The sequence below is a fragment of the Dermacentor andersoni genome, chromosome 2 (genome assembly GCF_023375885.2).
Source record: "Dermacentor andersoni chromosome 2, qqDerAnde1_hic_scaffold, whole genome shotgun sequence".
NCBI lineage: Eukaryota > Metazoa > Arthropoda > Arachnida > Ixodida > Ixodidae > Dermacentor > Dermacentor andersoni.
In genome coordinates, this window is record NC_092815.1 from 201,708,750 (window position 1) to 201,730,305 (window position 21,556).

A 21,556-nucleotide genomic window follows, 5' to 3' on the forward strand; every position below is an offset into this window, starting at 1 on the left:
GTCGACGGCGCCGTCCTTGCACATGCTTCTTTTGTTCTCACCATCCGATCTCTCTGCCTCCGTTGCCCTGTGCACTTCGTCTTTACAACAGCTGTATTAATTAAATTCCGTGGCTTTACATGCCAAAATCATACTATAAGTAGGAGTCACGCCATAGTCGGGCAGTCCGAATTACTTTCCCTACCTGGTGTTCTTCACCGTGTGTCAATGCATGGTACACCACTGTTTTTGCGTTTCGCCCTGATTGAAATGCGGGCAACACGGCTGTGATTCGATCCCACTTCCCCGGGCTTAGTAGCTCAACGCCCAAGCCACTGCGCCAACACGGCGGGTAATTCGTATATAGGATTGGTAGATGCACGGGCAACTTGCGGTGAAGCTTTTCAGAGTTGCCAGTGGTGCCACAGCACACAGATAGCCTACGCAGTGGTGAAAGCAGTTTGAGACACATGCGAGAAACATCCACCCTCCCATCTCAGATCGCTTATCGCAAGTCATGTGTGTCCTAGAGGGGAGAACGCGGGTGTGCTCGTGTGTGTGCATAAACTCGTTATCTGGCGTTGCAGAAAGCAAGCTGTTGCACAATTAGGAATCAAGGCATGCCACTAGTAAAGGCATGACCAAAGCCGCTAATAGCATAATTCCAAAGGCACATATCAGACTCGGCGTGCTTTGTCGCCTTCCTGCCTCTTGCAAGAAGTTTATTAGCGTTTTCTAAAAACAGAACTAACAGCACACGAGCCTCCTTGACCCTTTTTCAGTTCAACTGCCATCAAAATTCAGCTTTTTCAGAACAGCAACGAATCCGTCGTTCGTATCCAAGCTGTTAGTGCTCGGGAAGGTTTTCCTTTTTCCTTTTTTTCGTTCGTGCTTTCAATGGAACAATCGCAAGAAAAGAAGAGAACAAACGATGACTCACTCTACGCGTTATAGACAGTTACCGACTACAACAAATTGTATAATAGTCCTGCGCTGAATCCAAAACGTGAGCGCTACCTGGAAAGAAATGAATAATATCGGTGCCTGAGCGTAAGATAATCTGACTCGCCTCCTAGGAATGAAAAGAGAAGGTACAGTTGGAACTGCAGCTCTATACATTCGCTTTGAGCTGAACGATTCAACCTAAACCCAGCGATGAGATTTCTTGGTAGCCGCTTCAGCGTTTTTGTGGCTTTCGTTAGAAAAACTGCAGAAAAACAGGACGCCGTGCCACATTAACGGCTTGTCGTGGGCGAATATATTCTGTATTAAAATGCAAACTTTTCTTTCGTGTAGCCAATTTCTTCATGCCGAATGACTACTATTGGACAAATTACGCTTCTTCAAACTTCGACGCGACAGCAAAATGTTTTGGTGGACACTACAAGAAGGACCAGGTAAAATGTGCCTGCGTTTGCAACTGTTCTCTATAACTGATGAAAAAAATTTTGGTGAGTACGTAAACTATGTACTAGACGTTGGCGCAAAGAGTAATATCCCGTAGTAGCTTAGCTTAGGAGCAGTATGCTCTTGTACTTTCGCCCGTATAGATATGAGTTCCCTCGGCATTTGCAGGTTCAGCTGTTTATATTGCAGTTTGCGACAGCGATGAAACAAGTTCAATTACCGGGCATCAAGGGCTAAAGTCATCTCTCTCGTAATAACTGCACCGATTGTCGACATGCGTCGTACTGCATACGTAAGGAAGATCGACGTCTAATGGTATTGACTGCGTATTACATAGCATGAAATGCGCGAGTTAGAATTGTAAGCCATAGTTACTTTTCCACATTAGCGCATCGTGTGGAACCGTATTCAACATCTTGAAGCCTCGAGTGTACCTGTTTATAATTATAAATATATTCCGCGATGGTTATACTTCAATAAACTGTTCTAAGTTGGTTGAGGCGTAGAAAAGCGCATCTCTCTTCGGAACTATTTGCAGCATCTCAGCTTTCTTTTCTTTTTTTTTTTTTTTTACCGGATGAAATTCGTTGCAAAGGTTGCCACGGAGAATAAATGAAGTAGTCTGTGACTGTATCGTTATTATTCGTAGGCTTTGGTTCTTCGCACACGTTAATTGTTGATTTCAGGCTTGCACAAACATCGTAGTAACTGTAACGAGGTTGCTGAAATATCGTTACTTATTCTTAGTAATATACAAGCTTGGTCCAAATTTCCATGTTTCTTAGTTTGTGCCTGAAAACAGTCTCTCGTAGCGTTCTACGAGATGTCGCTTCACGTAGATATAGCCGATAGTTATCTACATAAAAAATCAGGGAAACTTCCAGAGACGAATAAAGTATGCAAGATGGCCAGCAAATAATCAATGTGTTCTTTTCATTTGGAAGCTGTATAATGCATCGGTTACACAGGGCGTCTGAACTATTATGCACCAAGGGCGCTATAACGTAAACTATTCCAATATTTTTTTATTCCAATCTCCTGACGGCAAACTTGCGTAACCGGCGATGCAAGCATCGGGCGTTCAGCCGCAGGGTTGTCTGAATGGACCAGTCAAACGCTTTCCTCCTTCATAAAAGGTCACTTTTGTTTGCTTGAAAAACGAATAACGTTGCCTACACTGAGCGGCTTGTCTTATCTAATTGGCTGACAAGAGGCGAGGAGCACCCACAAGTGGAGATGGATTCGATTGGGCCGAGCCACTGCACTGAAAATCGATAACTGCATAAAGAAGGTCGTGCCGCCATCTGTGATTTGTTCGCTTTTTCTTACTTAGCTTGCAATGGCTGGTCAAAAGTCTCGACGGCATCGAACGGAAGCTTAAGAATGACGCTAAATCGGATCCTCAGCAAAGAAGAGTTGGCAAGACGAGGTCGTAAACGTGCCGAAAGTCTTCGAAAACGTGACACGGCCACGCAGAAAGTTCCATTATACGCAAATAAACCCATGCTATCCGGCAGGTGCGAGTTGCCTGTGCCTGAGCGATCGGCGGTACCCTTCTTTTATTCCTTTCAGAACGGGGCAGCCTATGGCTACTCAGAAGAAAATTCAGTTTTGTTCGGCATATTAATATATCTTTAACGCGTACACGTCACTTTGACGCGGTGAGTTTTTGCGGTTTTGTGACGTCGCGTGACAGGCACGCGAAGTGGGTGCAGCCCGAAAACTTTGACCAATAGCCGAGGGCTAACGACGAAAAGGAGTCGAATAAGAAATAACAATTTTTTGCTCTGTCAAATCATGCATATAATCAGTGTGTGCACGTCATATCGCATTAGGAGCTATCGCGGTTTTCGTCACGTCGCGTGACAGACAGGTGAAGTGACGGTGGTCCAAAAAGTTTTTGACCAATCGCGGAGGGCTGATTGTGGAATTGGAATAGAAAAGTTTGGAATAGTTTACGTTATAGCGTTCCAAGATTTAAAAATATGCAAATGGCACGTAGGTCGAGAAAACCAAGGTAATATTATTTGCCGTCGCTTGAAGATACCCAAAACATTCTTTTTTTGCATTCTGCCTCTTCGCATAATTAATCGTAATTAATTAATGAACTTCTCAAATATTATATTTAGATGAAAATGTCAATGAGAAATTTCTAGAGCAACATGAAATACTCCCGATACAGCTTCTGTTGCTCGATACGTGCTACATAAAAGTTTTTTTCCGAGCTTGAAAGAAGCCCGCGAATACACGCAATGTACCTCGAGCGGCAAGTCGTGCGGCAATTTTGCGTGAAAACGACGGTTTATGTACTAAGGTTCATAAGTAACTGGAACACAAATTAATTTCATCGCACACTTTGCGAACGCGTATCTCGTAAGTGGGACCATTCTCAGAATGAATTCAGGGTGGATGACTTGAAACTTAACTCGCTACATTTCGTAAGTTATAATATGTACTGTAAGCTGGTTAGTTTAAAAGCTAATCAGCAAAATTTTCGTTAAACTCAATTACCCATTTCGATTTCTCATGCAAATTATGTCAACCTTTTAGAGTAATCCAGTACAAAAAGTGCATCTGTGATTCCACAAGCGGGTGATTTTTTAAGAACGCATGCTAAAAATTATAAAAGCATCCTTTATATTCCCATGCACGAAATTTCAAATATTTCCGCATTGCGCGTCGTGCCTTTTTAACGCGAGCTTTGTTGGTCGCCACAAGGAAGCGTATTGCTTACACTTATTGATACGTCGCTCTACCTCGTTACAACGCCAGCTCCGGTGCTACAAATTCTCCCATGGCATTTACGTATCCTTTTCTTGTTCAGAATTCTCGGATGTTCACAACCGTAGAAGAAAACTCTGGAATCGTCGTCGCATTCGAGGTACGTACTTTTCAATCACTTTGCGCTGCCTCGTAATGTCAATGGCGATATATATTCAAGGCACAGATAACGCTATTTTCCTATGTGTGTTCATATTTATTGAAATGCTTCTCGAGGAACTATAGTACATTCACTGTGAGACGTTTACCTTCCCTATGCGACTGTTACAGGGACATTAAAGGCAAATACTAAGTCAAGCTAAACTGATAGATTAGTGCTCGAGAATCTCTAAGGTGTCAATATTATAGCGAACAGAGCCTTAATAATCGAGAAATCAAGGTAAATGCAGGCCATGATTAAAGACTTCCGCGGGACACTGAAGCACATGCCCCAGCTGGCTCGCGGAACTCGCACAAACTGCAAGTAGCAGAGAATTCAACTTCCACTGTATGTCGCGGGATGCCCGAACGGTCAAGGCCCTTTGACGAAAAAGCAGCTGCAGCCGCGAATCCACCGCTCTGCCTTGACTCGGTACGGCCGTCTGTCGGGCGCCGTTTTACTCACCGACGGCAGGCAGCGAAGGGTGTGATGGCGTATGCAGCGTCACTACTCCCCCGGTTAGGTGGCGGGAGATTTGAATTTTGAAAAAGGCATTGGGACCCTTCATATGCAATTTTCTCGTAAACTAAGTCTTTCGTTGCCACGAAACAAGCGTTGCGAGGTTTCTGGGATGGCATTTATACAGCGCACGTCGACTTTGTATTTGTCTTTAGTGTCACAATAACTGAAGTGTGTAAACACTTCGCGTGTCCACCTAAGTTTGTGGCTTACCAAGAGGAAATGTTCAGCAAGGTTGCACTTAAGAACACATTGGATGCTATATTTATGTATAATCACGAAAAGAAACATATAGAACATTTACACACACGTCATAAACACGCGTTTTGTGCATTTACGTGCATTTTGTCATGGTTGTGTCTTCGCACTGCACTAGCTATGTCATGAAGGGCGTGACTAACCATCACGCGACTTAGTGGTGCTGAACAACATGCGCGAAATTTGAACGTGAGTGACAAACAAGAGTTCGCATTGCTTTTCGTTTTTTTTTTTTTTTTGGCTATCACTGATGAATAGATTGAAAATAGCTTCTTATATACTCTATTTTTGATGTAAGTACGGTATCACAATGTGGTTAACTTAAGAAAATTCCTTTTACGTGGTTCTCAAACTGTATGCGCGGGAAAGTGATTGGATTTTTGAGAAAAAAATCTGTGTATATTGTTAACCTAAGAAGTTAGCAGGTGTTACCGCAGAACTGTGGATCGCTTATCCAGTCTGCCATTATCCGTGACATTGAAGCGCAAGCAAAATTACATTCTAGGGCTTTACGTGCGAAAACCTTTATATGAGGCATGTTGCATTGGGTGACTCGGGATAAGGTACACCTAAAGGGAAATAGAATAAAGAAACGTTCGCTTTATATATATATATATATATATATATATATATATATATATATATATATATATATATATATATATATATATATATATATATATATATATATATATATATATATATATGTAATGTTCGCCTCCATCGAAATGCGAACGCGATGACCGGGATGGAACCCTCGACATCCCGCTCAGCAGCGCAGCGTCATAGTCACTGTACTACTTCGGCGGGTTAGAAGCACGAAGAACAGTGGGGTTGAAGACAGACCCACAAAGGCCGCAACAAGACAAGCTCTCTGTCCGCACGTGCGTGTTGGGGTTCAATACCATAAACCGTTGATGCCCTGAGGAATGAAAGTAGCCTTTGCGGAACAGGCGACTACATTACACCCCCAAACTAATTGCCCGCAACAGCAGAGCCCGGATGGACGCAGCAATGCATATCGAAACCAATGAACGTTCTATTCCTGCTCCGCAGGAGTGCCGGCTAGTACGCTTGCCCTTGACAGACGGCGCCGCGCCGCCATTGATTGCCGCCGGGTCCGCCACGTCCCGGTCGCGTTCCGATGGGGGCGGAAGGCGAAAAGCGATCCTGCACTTGCATTTATATGCACGTTAAAGCAAACCAGATGGTCAAAATTATGTCCGAGTCTCAGGACTACCCCATTCATCGCAACGTACTTACAGTTCGAGGACGCTAAACAACACATTAGACAAACTCTATCTAGTATGCTGTACGCTTACGCACGGGAGTACGGCTTGCTCCTAGTTAGTTGACCAACAGTTGTAACATTCTCAAATGCATCATTAGACTAAACGCCGGTCCGCTCGTAGTGTTTTGTTTTTATAATCAAGAAGCATTTAAAAGAAACATGTACCACTCGGTGACAGCGTTCTATTAACTCTACCTCATTACAAATGATGTCCTCGCAAGTTTCCTTCTCTATTTACTTGCGCCGCAATAGCGGAATAAAATGGCCAACTGTCGTCTTACCCAAATCAATATTTTGCTATAGCTTACGATTTTGGGATAGTTTGACGGAAGGCATAGCACCGAGAAAAATCTGATGGCTAGATAACACAGCTAATTCAGCTGGCAGCCGCTCGCGTTTGTAAATATTATTCTGGTCTCCGCTTACACTCACGTGTTCGATATGAACGCGCTCTTTAGAGAGCACTCATATCACAACTGAGTGGCATGTACATATATCACGTAAGGTATGTTCGAAGCCGAACGTTTAATCACGAGTGATAACGTAAAGGAATGGTATAGACTCTCGTCTTTTCTGTAGGCCACTACAAAACTTGACAACATGGATATCGTGAGCTGAGAGCGCGGTATAATCAAATCTTATACAATTGGCATATTTACAACTGATTATTTAGAAAATAAATTATATTAAAATATCAAAGCAATAACACGATGGGACAAAAACCAATACAAATTCTGGATGTCCCTATTCGCAATAAATAAAGAAATGATAAGCGAAGTACGGTAGCCTCGATTTAATACTGTGGCTGAGAAACTGTGTTTTGGACAATAGTTTGTGCGCTTACTTTAATTCTAGCATGCACACCGTGTTACTTGTTCCTACCATTTGGACAAAGCGTAATGAGCTGAGACAGGCACGTACCCAGGATTTTTTTTGGGGGGGGCTAACCCAAGGTAACTTTTCTGTGCAAATGAGGGGGGGGGGGGTGTACCTTTACTAGTACAATATGAATAGCGTCCAGCATTTGCCATAAAAACGCGTAAACCCACAAAAGAGAAATGAAATAAGGTGTACTTTACAGGTACGCCTGTGCTATACGCCTCTCCCTTACTTGGCAAACAAAGAACCACGTCAAATGGACTCGCGCAGGAAAGAAGCGCAGGAAGAACAATGCGAAGAACAAGTACAGAAGCGAACGTGTAACATAAATACTCCTTTGGTAGAATAAAACTTTAAGAAACAGTAGTTGACAACAAAGGCACACGGACTACGCGGAGTTGTGTTACGCCGCCAGCCAATCACAGAAGCAAACAACATCGTCGTCATGCGGCCTTTTCCAAATGGCGTCGTACTTGATACCTCCGGAGCGTCTGCTATTCTGCAAGTCTTTTCATCGGCGGAAGCAATGAGGTGTGCAACAAACATGGACAAAATGGATGCCGTTTACAGAACTGCGATATCTGTTCTTGATGCAGAGCTATGGATTTGTGGACTTCTTGCTTCTATTTTTTTCAAACTGTCGAATATTTGAAAATCTTTTTAACAAAATTCAGGCCCTAAATGGAAATTCCGCTTCTGACAGTCACTATAGTTTAGCTCTCTCTCTCAAATCCAACAAACTTTATTAAAATCGGTCCAGGGGCTATCTCAGAAAGACGTTTGAATATCTCAGAAAGACGTGTATTTGAATAAGCCACGTCGGACTTGGGCTCGAGCTAAAGCTTCCTCTTCAGTTGTATCCGACCATAGTAGCGCTTTTTGAATTAGCTCTGGAAGAAATATACAAAAATATACATTTGCGGAACAATCACAGTTGTTTTGGATCCCTTGTTCACTGCTGTAACAAGTGCCACAACCGACTCGTATTGTTATTTGGGAAGCTACGTAACGATGCGTGCCAGCGAGCCGCGTATAACCGTGCATGGCGCAGGAAGCTGCGATTCTACACGTACTGCGCCCACCGCGGAAGGTTAGAAAAACATCTACATAAGCACAGGAGAGAAATGGCAACGTTAAGCGGCTCTAATGATAACTGTAGAAGCGTCATTCACAACACACGGAATTGTCCTCCATTTCCGGCGGTGTTTTCTCTACTTCCTTCTTAAATAAAAAGATGTTGATCCATAAATGTTTTCATAAACAACGGTTACAATTGTTAATTTTCGCTTTTCCTTCCTGTTTGGCTGTTGCCTTGGCTATCTTTCTCTCTTAGGAGATCGCCTAATTTCTCAAATCCTTGCGACTATTGTTTTAACGGGTGACTGTCATATTTCCTAAGAGTTTAAGGGTTATTGCAGGGATTGATGATGGATGCTGTCTCGCATCATTTTATTTTCCACCTTATCTAACCCATATCACGGGTATCGTTCCGAGGATCTGTCAGCGTCGCGGCAAGCCGTCACTCGAGAAAATAATGGAACAAAAAGAAAAGTTAAAGGCAATTGGTATTTTCTTTGGCCGCAACTCGCTCCACGTGCACACAGACCAGCTGACCACGAACTGCATCCCTTTCCTGGCCTCTGGATCAGTCTAAACGAGGAAGGTTGAATATACGAAGCAACAACAATGGGCTTGACCTTTGAATAGACGGTGACAACTAAATACATCTCGAGTTATTCGCGCGGGCACCGAATTGATGAGGAAACTGGCCATAACATCCCAGGAGACGCCGTTAACTGCCGCCATCCAAAAGGAGTGTGAAAGGCAGCAAAATGTGGACCGCTGAATACCTGTCAAGCCTCAACACTGATTTGGCGGCGCTTTAAGAATGTGTAAGAGCAATGGTGGCGTGGGGGGGGGGGGGGAGGGGGGGTATGCGTCATAATTTCGGGGGGGGGGGGGCCCGGGCCCCCCCGGGCTCCCCCTTGGGTACGTGCCTGAGCTGAGAAAGACAGGCATGCGACATTTACATATCTTCTGAAGCTTTGACCAAGGTTTTGTGAGCACCAATGTATAGACACGACTGTGGTGACATCGTGGATGTGTTTGGTGGCCGTGCCTTGCCATTATATCTGTTTGTGAGCATCAGCCTTATGCATCACTTTGTCTGCGAATGCTTCCTTCTCACGCTGATGGCCAGGTGCTCCAGTGATGTTCATACGTCTCGCAGTACCGCGAGCAAGGAGGGCAAACACTTGAGCTTGCGAGCACGTAGCTCTGCGTTATGACTAATTTATACGCTCAAAGCCAACAGTGCGTACAAAGTGTGCGGGACTGCTGATACGCGAGGAGCCGCGTAAGGAACGATGCCGTCTAAAAGGTTTCGACCGCGGTCCGACGGCACTTTGGATTACTACCTTTCAATATGTGCATATTTGCTGCGCGTACGCGAAGGCCTTTAATAAGAGATGCGATTCTGAGGAAAGACGTTCTCGCGAAAACAAGACTTGGGACCCAGGTGAAAACAGCTTATTCATTATTACGACGCGTTGACTTGAATAATTCGTTGCCAGCCTACGCCGCTTGTTCGCCCGTAGAATGAGGAGCGCGAGAAACCGGCTGCATCAATAATTGCGACGTTGTGTTGACTCGATATAGTGCAACCACCTGTGGACTGAGCATATTTGCAGGGGCCGCTGTAAATAATACGTCAGCAGCTCAGACCACGTGTGATACGGAGTGCGGCTGTAGTCCATGACCTCGTGGAAGGTTCATCGCGTGGGTACTGAAAAAAGAAAGAAAGCGAGCGCCTTCATGGTCCGTTTTTTTACCCTTGTGTTTTATTATTCTTTCTTTTACCACGTGCATTAGAGCTCTCTCACCGTATGTAACAACGCGTCACGATAACGTACTTGTGAGGCTAGCAATGATTGCAGATCCGGCGGGCGACGTATATTTGCCGAAAGTTTGCTCAAATCTTCAAACTCTAATTTAATTGCGCGCTTCTATTTCTTGGGGTTTTCTATTCCTTCGACTTTGACTCTTTCTTTGGCGTGAATGTGAGGTCTGGGTTTCCTTGGTAACTCCATGCTACATTCTGGAGTACGCTAACACTGACACTTTGGGTGAGCACCACTGTATGCATTACGTGGGTCACACTGTGCAAGTGTATATGGTCAAGCGGTAGTGACGGTAAAGAACACGGTAGAAATACCATAGAGAAAGACGATCAGCAAGAGCGGACACTCTCATGGAGCCCAGCAGCCGAATTGACTGTAGCGCACCAAGGGGATGGGATTAACTCCTTCCGGTTTCGGTTCTGGGCGCGCACGTTTTGAACGCTAGCTGGCACGCACTACGCCGGCTGTGCTACTCGGTGCTTTTTTTTTTTTTTTGCTGCTGCTTAGTCATGCGTGGTCTCAGTGCGGAAACGATTATTTAATTAAAATGATTGCGAACGATCTTTACAAGCCTCCATCGAATCTGTGCCACGTGCGCCTTCATGAAGTAGACGCAAAACGCTTTGTAAATGAGGAATGTTTAATTCGCTATATATAAAGGCTCGTTCCGGGCTTTTTGCGCTTTCCTCCAACGTTCTGGCACCAGGTAAGCAGCAGTAGTTCCGGTACGAAGCTCCACCGGCCGGAATCAGCTGAAAAAATTACATTACAAGCATGTGTCATTTTGGTATGCAGCCATTGCAGGAATACTGCGTGGAGAGGGGAAACGTGCGAAAGTGGTGAATGGGTGACATTACAAACGAAAAGCAATTCTCTTTTACATACACGGCGTCGAGAATACTCGACTCATTCCAAGCCGTACTATAAATTACGAACAAAACATCTGAATTCCAAATATTCCCCCATTACCCTGCATTATTTGCTGCACTTTAAGATCACGAATGCATGGGCAACTGCGCGCTTCCAAAACAGCTTGGACTCAGCCAACGCGATAGTACGGTACATACACAGAGGTGGCTGCAACAACACTGGCTTTGGTGGCCTGTCTGGCTCATGACGCATACATCTTTCGTGTCTGGCGTGCCGTTATATTGCTGCTAGGTAATGCAAGAAAAATAAGTCGCAAAGCGTTAGTTCATTTATACGCAAAGCATTTTTTGTTTTAGCGGGAGAGAATGAAAAAAATTAAGCGCTGTCTGTAAGTTAATTTCACATTCTTTTCGGTGCTCGCGTCAACAAACGGATGGGATTAACACTAGGCGTGACGTGTTTACTGTTACCCACCGTGGTTGCTCAGTGGCTATGGTGTTAGGCTGCTGAGCACGAGGTCGCGGGATCGAATCCCGGCCACGGCGGCCGCATTTCGATGGGGGCGAAATGCGAAAACACCCGTGTACTTAGATTTAGGTGCACGTTAAAGAACCCCAGGTGGTCGAAATTTCCGGAGTCCCCCACTACGGCGTGCCTCATAATCAGAAAGTGGTTTTGGCACGTAAAACCCCATAATTTAATTTAATTTTTTTGTTTACTGTTGGCAGTTTTCGCGGAGTATCCCCTCTTGTTGAATTTCTTTCTCTATGGCCATACCAGGGTGCGTAAATTGCCTATAACTCCCTTGGGACGCTAGGTCCCATGCCGACACGCGGCGGCAGCGCCGCTTCCACCAATGGCGGTTGCCGGATATCCAAGTGCAAATAATTCACAAACAAAACATCGCCTCGGTGACGTCACTGCTGAGGTCGTAAGATAGAGGGAGAGGGTGCGCCTAGGGGAGGAGGAGGCTTGCCGCGAACCCTCCTTTCGCATGCAAGCGGGCTTTGTTCGTGCTCTCTTGCAGGTCTGCTGGCCGCGCGGCGACATTGGCCAAATCGCAGAGCAGAACGCGCTGAGGTGTGCCGTGATTACAAAGCGCTTTTTTTTTTCTGGCGCGTGCACCTTGGAAGCTTGTATTTATTTTTGAAAGCACTGGGGTAGCGCTCGTAGGCGCCAGTGCCAAGCAGTTATAATGAGTCCAGAGATAAAGTGGTGGGCAGTATAAATAAAGTAACTTCCCGGCACCAACAATCGTTAATTTTATTCGCGTGTTCTGAAGTGGATCAACCTAAACCTGGCCGATTTCTCAGTCAACCAAAATTCAACACAAGCAAAAGCAGGACGTTTTTGTTTTCATTCACACGTTCCGTGCAGGAAAAAGACTGACCTCCTCCACGAAGACCGAAAGTGCCAATCCGCAGAAGCAATTTTCATTCACAGCGTAATTAGCGAACATAGGTTCCAGAAGACCCATGCGAATTCAAAAATTAACCATCACGGGATGGTCAGACGGAAGTTGACTATCACGTATTTTATGACGGCGACACATTTTGCGGCTTAATGCATGTATTTCATTGACAGTGTGAGAAGTAAATACCCACAGAATTTTAAACGGGCTACGTGCATCTGCATGAACAGGAAGTAGTCTATAATTGCTCTCATTATTTGAACTACATGGCAAATGAGGGGAGAATATTTTTATAGCACTTACAAGCGCATATAAACTGCCTGTCATCATACTTTGCGTCCTATTTATATATACAGAGAAGCACGGCGAGTATTCGGACGCTTTTTTGACACAGCAGCAACGTAAGGAACCGACAATTCGCAAGAAGAAACTTAATAGCACTCTTCATCGCAAGGAGTATCACGAGTTCGCACTTAATTAGCATTAAATACACTTTACTTCTATTACTGGAATTATTAAATAAATTTTTAGCCGGACAGACAAATAACATTGCGTGTCGTCTATATTACAGGTGCTCAAAAACTTGCACACACCGAAGCTGTACTTAAAGCATGGTAACGGAGCAGATGGTACCAGCTACGCTCCAACATTCAGATAAAATAGAGAGCTTCAACCTCCTTCAGTACGATACCGTAGTAATGGTGCACCAAACGCAACAAGAAATTACGTGCGTGCATCCTTTTGCCGTCATGACTCTTGAAATTCGATAAAATATCACAGCTGTCTTTCTTTCTTTACTTTAGCCTTAGTTGTATGGGTCGACAAAGTAAAGACTACACAAAATGCATAGCTCAACAAACACGCACTCAAGCCCTTCAGTACAAATATTTCACCGACAGCATGCATATGGGCTGCCGTCATGATGAATGGGTCGAGTGACACTGCTCCTATGTCAGACCGCTGAGGCTTGCACAGAACTGGTTTACTCATGTAAAATGAATACCTGCTCAGAAAATAAAGTGAAATACTAATGCTTACCAGCTGTCATTAATAAATCTGAAAAACTTCGCACAACTGGAATTCGCGGTGCTAGAACACCACACAGCGGCGCAACACTTGTGATGCCTCGACTTAGCCATCTTCGTCTAATGCTTGGTTGACCTGGTTCCCTGCGTCCTCCGTTCGTTGCACTGCTGATCGAGCTTCTCGGTCTCATCTTTTTCGTCTTCATAATTGGGATGAAGGAAGGAAGGAAGGAAATCAACTTTATTCAGGTCCTGCAGGTCACGAGAGTTTTGGGCTCTCGTGGAGTGGGCGTCTCCCACGACGGAACCGGGAGGTTGAGTTTCCTGGTGGCGTCGTGGACCTGCTGGACGGCCCAGAGTTGGGGAGCGAGTTCTTCGCTGCGGATTGCTTCCTCAAACTTGCGCTTGTCCGGTTTCTGTGTTTATGTGAGCTTGCGAGCACGGCCAGAGTAAATGATAAACGTTAAGGGATGTATTGCAATTGGTGCAATAAGATTTGTCGTAGAGCTCAGGCATGTATTGGTGTAATCTGTTTTGCGTGGGGTATGTGTCTGTTTGTAGCATTCTGAGTGTAACCGCTTGAGCTCGAGTGAGCGTGCGGTGTGGCATGCTATACTGTCTACGTTGTAGGTAGTAGTGTTTAGTGATTTCATTGTATGTAGTGGGGGCGTCCTTATTCTCCGAGTGGTCGGGTGAAGCCGCGCGGTCTGTAAGCGCGCGCGCAACCTCGTGTACCGCCTCGTTAAGGTTGGGGACGCCGCCGATCTTTGGTCCTAAGTGTGCCGGGAACCAGTATATGACGTGGTTCTTAATCTCTTTCTTTGAAACAATTCTGAGAGCCTGTGCGCAGACCGTGCCCTTTTGGAAAGCTCTGATAGCGGCTATGGAGTCGCTGTAGATATGGGAAACATTGTCGTCGGTGAGCGCAACAGCGATCGCAACCTGTTCGGCCTGTTCAGGCTTCCTTGCAATTACCGTGGCTGCATATCTTGTGGATCCGCGGCCGTCCACAACCACCACTGCGAAAGCTTTGTTCCCCGCGTATGCCGCCGCGTCCACAAAAGCTGAGCGTTCACGGTTCGCCAAGGCTTGGTTAAGAAGGAATCGTTCTCTCGCTTGTCGTCTGCCCCTGTTGTTTTCGGGGTGTACGCTTCCGGGTATAGGGCGGACCGTGATCTTGGCGCGGATGTCCCGTGGGAGGTCCGCAACGTCTTGTTCTAGCCTCCTTGAGCAAAGCCTAGCTTCTCTAGGATCGTGCGCCCCGGAGGCGTCGTCGAAAGCCTAGCAAGCTGGGCGTGCTGCTGGGCTTCGGCAATTTCTTCCAGGGTGTTGTGCATGCCCAGGTGCCCGAGCTTTTCGTTGCTGGTTGGAATGCCGAGGGCTTGATTGGTGACCTTTCTTATTTCGGCATTAAGTCTGTCTCTGTCGGATCGTGTCCAATTGAGCATTGCCGCAACGTATGCGAAGTGACAGGTGACGAACGCGTGTATGAGTTTGATGAGATTATGTTCCTTGAGGCCCCTGTGTCTATTGGCAGTTCTTCTGATGAGCCCAATAGCGTTGTCGGTTTTGGTGATGAGCTTCTGAACCGTAGAGGCATTGACGTCTTTAGGCTCTACGATCATACCCAGGACTCTGATTTTGTCGACGCACGGTATGGCGTGTCCCGAAATGGTTCGTACGGTAATTTCCTTATTATAATCGAAGTCTGACGAGTATCGCCTGCGGCCCTTCTACGTGGGTCTCCGTACGAGCAGCTCCGACTTGGTAGGCGAGCATCTGAGTCCTGTGGAAATTAGAAATTCTTCTATGGCGTTCACTGCTTCTTGCAAGATGTCCTGCACCATGCCCGGGGTTCCTTTGGACACCCACATGGTGATGTCATCTGCGTATATGGTGTGCTCGAGCCCTTGGATCTGTCCGAGTTTCTCAGCAAGTCCCGCCATGGCAAGGTTGAAAAGCATAGGGGAGATGACCGAGCCTTGGGGGGTGCCCCTGCTCCCCAGCGGTGTCTCCGTAGAGAGGTCGGTAAATCGGAGCGTAGCCGTCCTGTTATCCAAGAATGACTTGACGTAGGAGTGGTATCTAGCTCGGAGGTTGAGTTCGGAAATGGCGTCCACAATTTATTGTTGAGAGAGGTTATCGAACGCTTTCTCTAGATCCAAGCCAAGAATGGCCTTGGCGTTTCTAATGGGGTCATCAATGATTTGGTGCTTGATTAAAATCATGGTGTCTTATTTGATAGACCGGATCTAAATCCGATGAGGGTGTGTGGTAACAGTCCCTTGTTTTCGAGGAATCTGGAGATTCTGTTCTGAATGGAGTGCTCTGCCGCCTTACCCACGCACGACGTGAGTGATATGGGTCTGAGGTTCTCGACGGCCGAGGGCTTGTTGGGCTTTGGGATGAGAACCGTGGTGGCGTTCTTCCATTCCGGTGGGACCCTGCCGGAAGCCCAGACCTGATTGATTCGATCCGCTAGGAACCGGACGGAGTCTTCGTCCAAGTTACGAAGGGCCTTCTTACTAATACTGTCCGGACCTGGGGCCAATGTGCCATTCACATTTTGAAGGACGGTCCTGATTTCTTCCAGGGTGAAGGGTTCATCGAGGTCGGGGTTGTCCGCTCTCGTGTACGGGGAACCGGGTGCCTCGGCCTCGCTTTCGTGGCTGCTCGAGAGTGGCATGTATCTTTCAGCAAGTCTTGCCATAAATTCCTGCTCGTTCGAGTTTTTGAGTTCACGTTTCGCTATCTTGCCAGCCGCCTTGGTCTGGGAGCTCCTGGTTTAACCTCTGTTAAGAAGGTGCTTGAGCAGGTTCCAAGTTCTTCCCGATGTCATGCTGCCATCGGCCCTTGCACATACTTCGTCCCATTGTTGGTTGGAGAGTACCACACAGTGGTGCTCAATGTCCTTGTTCAGTAATGCGATCTTTTTCCTAAGTCTTCTATTGAGTCTCTGGGTACGCCATCTCTGTAGTATGGATGTTTTCGCTTCCAGCATGTGAGCGAGCTTAGCGTCCATCCCGATTGTCTGGACATCTGTTTCTATTTCTTTGGTCGCGTTGCGGGTGTCCTCCTTGAGTTCTTGCGTCCACTGTTCTAGTGTAGCGGGCTTGTCGGTACGTTCCTTTCTTATCTGTCTAAACGCATCCCAATCCGTGTATCTCCACTTTCGTAGTGGTTTCAAGGAGATTGCTATTGACGTTTCCACAATGCAATGGTCGCTGCCGAGGTCGTCGCCGGTATTATGCCAGGTGGCCCCCTCGGTATTGAGAACGAACGTGAGGTCTGGGGTGGTGTCCCTCGAGACCGAGTTGCCCATCCTGGTAGGGTAGAGTGCGGACGTGATCAGGTTGAGGCCCATCTCTTCCGCATCGGTGGCAAGATTTCTGCCTTTGGCGCTGGTGACGCCGTAGCCCCATTCTGCGTTTGGGGCGTTGAAATCTCCTGCAATAATCAGTGGGTTGTCCCCGGCTTTGTGCCTGGCCTTCTTCAACAGTCTTTTGAAACTTTGCGTTTTGTGGTTCGGACTGCTGTACATGTTCAGTGCTAGTATGCTCTTAGCCTTTTTGCCTTTGGGAAAGACTTCAATGAACAAGTGCTCGCATTTGCTGTCCGGATTACTTCTGTCACTTTCGGCCCACGCGAGCCGGTTACTGACAAACGTCGATACGCCGCTGCAGGCTTTTGTGGGTGGAACGGCAATTGTTTCATATCCCGAAAGTGTGGGTGTGTCGGTGATGGTCTCTTGAATGACTATGATGTCCAGCTTGTCTGTAGTGTGTCTGATGTGTTGCTGCAAGACCGATTTCTTGTTGCGGGAACTCGCGACAATTCCATTGCCCGATCATAAGCTTGCTTTGATTGTTCGTTTGCGCATGGTGCCTTTTGGCTGGTTCTCGCTTATTTGCCTTCTCCATTTTTGCTTTATAAACTGGTGCCCGCGTGTCTTCCAGAAAGTTGTACACCATTAGCGTCGCGCATACATCAAATCAGATTGCGCAATGTCCGGTGACAACAGACAGCGGATGGAATCATCGATAACATTCCAGAAACTTCCAATACATGCAGCCACGTCCCACGCTGAGCAATAGCATTTGTTAGACCGTGAAAAGCGCTCCCCCGAAAAAGATAAACAAGTCCACGTGTCAATATGAACATTATAACCAGGTGAGTGTTAAATGTTTGCTTAGTGTTTATTGGCAGGACCTTCAGTTTGTCTGTGCACGTTGTCCCTCACGGACCGTAAGTGCGCGAAATGAATGACGCAAGAGACCATACGGGTCAGAATTCTTGCAGAGAGGGTGCAGTAAAAGCCGAGTGCCGTATTTTCATTCCTGACCTAATGCTTGGTTAGCTGCAACATTTAGTAAAATGTCGCAGTTTCGCCCCAAAGGCGAAGCATTGATTGCGGTAGCAAATTAGTGGACAGCTACACGAAGTAAGAATAGTAGCTTTATCGGCCGTATAATCTTGTAAGTATAGCCCTAGTAACTAAATTAACAAACATGGTGTCACGGGTGCACAATCAAACATGAACATATCTCACTCGATGATCGCGGAAACTCGCTGTCGAAATGCTCTAGCGAGGAAGCGCGGCAGCAACAGCGAGCGACTTGGCCCTCGTGCTGCGTCTCGCATCAACGCGAACCAAGGCGCGAAAACACAGCGCGCGGCAGACTCTGTTCCCATCGCCGATGGCTTCCAAGATAGAGCGATCCGCACGGCCGCCTGGGCCGGCCCCCCGAAGTAGAACATCCCACCCTCCCTCCCTACCCTCCAGCATTTCGGTTGAACGAACGTGGTTCCTCCCCGTTTATTTTCCCTGCTTCTCCGACGAAGCCGCGATCGCTGGCTGAAGGGTGTTTCAAATGCTGCGACTGAAACGGCGAAAATCAGCGCAGTCGCAACGCAATTTTTAGAGGGCTATTTCACGTGATTGTGACTTCAACAATGCGACTAGTGCGACGCCCAGGATTGCCAGGTTGCGTGGCACACGCTGGATAATTTCTTTAATGTAATGAACAGAACATTTACATTATAATAGTGTTAACGTTTCTTTCTTAGTAACAAATATTATGCCTGTTTTGTAATGTAAAAACTTGTTCAAGTTAAGATTTCTTTTGGAGTGCACAACGGTGGTTTCACCCGCCGTGGTTGCTCAGTGGCTATGGTGTTGGGCAGCTGAGCACGAGGTCGCGGGATGGAATCCCGGCCACGGCGGCCGCATTTCGATGGGGGCGAAATGCGAAAACACCCGTGTACTTAGATTGAGGCGCACGTTAAAGAACCCCAGGTGGTCGAAATTTACGGAGTCCTGCACTACGGCGTGCCTTATAGTCTGAAAGTGGTTTTGGCACGTTAAACCCCATAATTAAAAAAACGGCGGTTTGTCAAGTTCGGTACATGCGATAAGACATGGCGCGCGTAAACAGCTGTCCGCAGCTGGCTGCTCAGCGCTCTATGTTGTCTCATCTGCCTTTTATGACCGTTTAATTCTGCCAGCGCTACAACAATCCACAAGACGACCTATCAACAACTTCATGTAGCTACCTTCTCCACATATGGAGAATTCGGAATTCGGTGGCTACGTAGTCGTTTTGTCAGCCAAACAAAGTCCTCGTGTTACCCGTGCTCAGCGTTAGCTTCTTCAGAAAATACGTGTGTATTTGCTCGTGATCGCACATATGCGGCGCCTGCTCCTTGCTATATTCTTGCACCAAGCGCAGCAACAAAGACGAACGAGAAAGCTCGCGTCTGCCCACGAACGAAGCCGCAAGTGATGTGTAGGGTTACTGAACGTGAAATGGAAATTGTGCTGTGAAATTCAACCTTAGCGCTAGCCTGGTTAGCCCATATCGTTGCGTGTGCTGTGCATATATATATTTATATATATATATATATATATATATATATATATATATATATATATATATATATATATATATATATATATATATATATATATGAGAGTCCTCTCGGAATATATATAAAGTCGCAAAAACCGACACATCAAATTTTCTTACCAGTTGGTGTCACTTCTGTAGAGAAACTACGTGGTATCATAGGATTCTAAAAGACACGCTTCTCGTCCTGTGTCTCGCGCTGGTTGTATGCTGTGAACTTCTAGCAAGGAGACCATATCAATACGTGCAAGCCATAATGCACGAACGTAGGCCCCCCACGGCAGGCACACTTGCCGTAGTGTTTTTCACCTTTCTGCTCAGCCTCGCATGCCGCTCAGGGTTAGCCCATGTTGTGGAAATAAATTTTATTTTTATTATCATACGATTATTGTTATTAGATATTTTAGTTCTTTCACTGTAATATATAGCAATCATGCATATTTCTTAAGCTAGTCCACCTGTATTAGATCAACATTGTTACAACACGCTAATGGGAGTCATTTCAAACTAGATTGCTCAGCCAAGGAAAGTGTGTACAAATGAAAGCCTCAGTGTTTATTCCTATCTGGTATTCCTATCTGGTATTGCTAAACGGATTCTATTTGCAGAATTTTATGCCCGCTTGGACTGCCTGCAATTCAATGCTCAAAGCTGGAGAAACATATTCCTTTTCTTGCTGTCGAAAGGCTGCTTAAATGTCGATATCGAGCTATAATTATTCATTTCGGAAGTGTTAAGCGATGACTATGTCTCCAAATTTATCAATGCAATTTTGTTGCATGAACGCAATTAAGTTTTCTTTTTCCCTGTCATTAACAGCCATGGAATGAAACTGTTCGCTTTCATAAGGATCAGGATGCAAACATTCTAGAGTCTGTCCTGAGCATTTGTCCGCATCCTGTAATGTGCGCGTTTGTATCAAGTCCTGGTGTGGCAATCGCAATAATATGCGCGTTTTTAAAAATATGTTACAACAAACTAATTTATTTATCTTTGTTTTCAAATCTACAAGATGTGGCCACGCAGTAACGACCACATGAAAAAACAAAAAAAAATCACATGCAGTGCAGGTGTCGGAATCTATGCAAAGTGAAGTTTTTTTCAAGCGGTCAATTAAATGCTGTTAAAGTATCTGCGATATCCGTAAAGCGTCTTATTTGCAAGAATCCAACATGTCATCTTTTGCAATGTTTGTTTCTGCACCGCACAGGTCTCAACATTAATGTCATGCAATGGTTATGCACTACACTGTTCACAAACTATACCAAAACCAAAATGCAAGCGGCACTTAATGCAGATGCACATGCGAGACATCAACAGAGTGACGTTTGTGGAGGGAAGGATGGTGCGAGGTGCATGAAAATAAATAAATGATATGTGCTATTGGATTTATGTATTTATATACCTCGCCGGCTGCAAGGTTGCAGCATTAGGTGAGAGCGAATAAAAGAAGTAGTTATAAAAGAAAGAATGGCACAGCTTAATACAATACCTAACAAGCAGAAAAAAAAATTACCACCCATGCACCCCGTACAGGTGGTGAACCAGCGAAGCTGAAATGTAAGGACCCGGTGTTTATCACTGGGTTAATTCTAACGGTTTTTAAAGTATTTCTCAATTATTGGTTACGTCTGTGTTTCTTAATGAGGTTAAGCACACGTTTGGCTTGGGTTTATCACATCGTTTATTTGAAATGCCACGCATCGCGCTTGAAACGCCACACACCGAGGCTGCACAGTAGATTTAATTAAATACAGGGACACATTTTTAATCTATTGCGAAATCGGAGAGAGACTGCTGCGCGCGCGCTCTGCTGAGAGAGAGGAACGACCTCACTCTCTGTGTAGCCAATGGTCCTCCACATTTTTGCTGCGAGATAATTATGTCACCATGATTTTGCCTTAAACCTGTACATCTCTGTGTCCCTTCCCTGCAATAATACGTAGATAAATGTATATATTTTAAATGCATAGGCATTTCTATGCTTACCGAACGATAAATTTGACTAACCGTCACCTAAGACGAATGCAATGGCTCATACCCCCTAAACAATGGCTCATACCCCCGCAGTATGCTTCCTGTGGTCGGACCACGAGTATTTCGCCAAGGCATATACAGCTTCACTGTAAAAAGAATGAGCACCTTTATGCTAGATACCAAGACGACCATAAGGTGCACTAACAAATGAAAG

General features: G+C 45.7%; 1 protein-coding gene across 1 annotated transcript in view; it reads left to right on the forward strand.

The window, feature by feature from the left end:
* The window catches only part of LOC126540235 (endothelin-converting enzyme homolog), a 73,304-nt gene that overhangs the window by 40,247 nt on the left and 11,501 nt on the right, over positions 1-21,556 (forward strand). The window contains exons 6-7 of the mRNA XM_055075905.2: positions 1,276-1,376; positions 4,211-4,267. Coding sequence (XP_054931880.1) covers positions 1,276-1,376; positions 4,211-4,267 — 158 coding nt within the window. The remainder of the gene's footprint in view (positions 1-1,275; positions 1,377-4,210; positions 4,268-21,556) is intronic.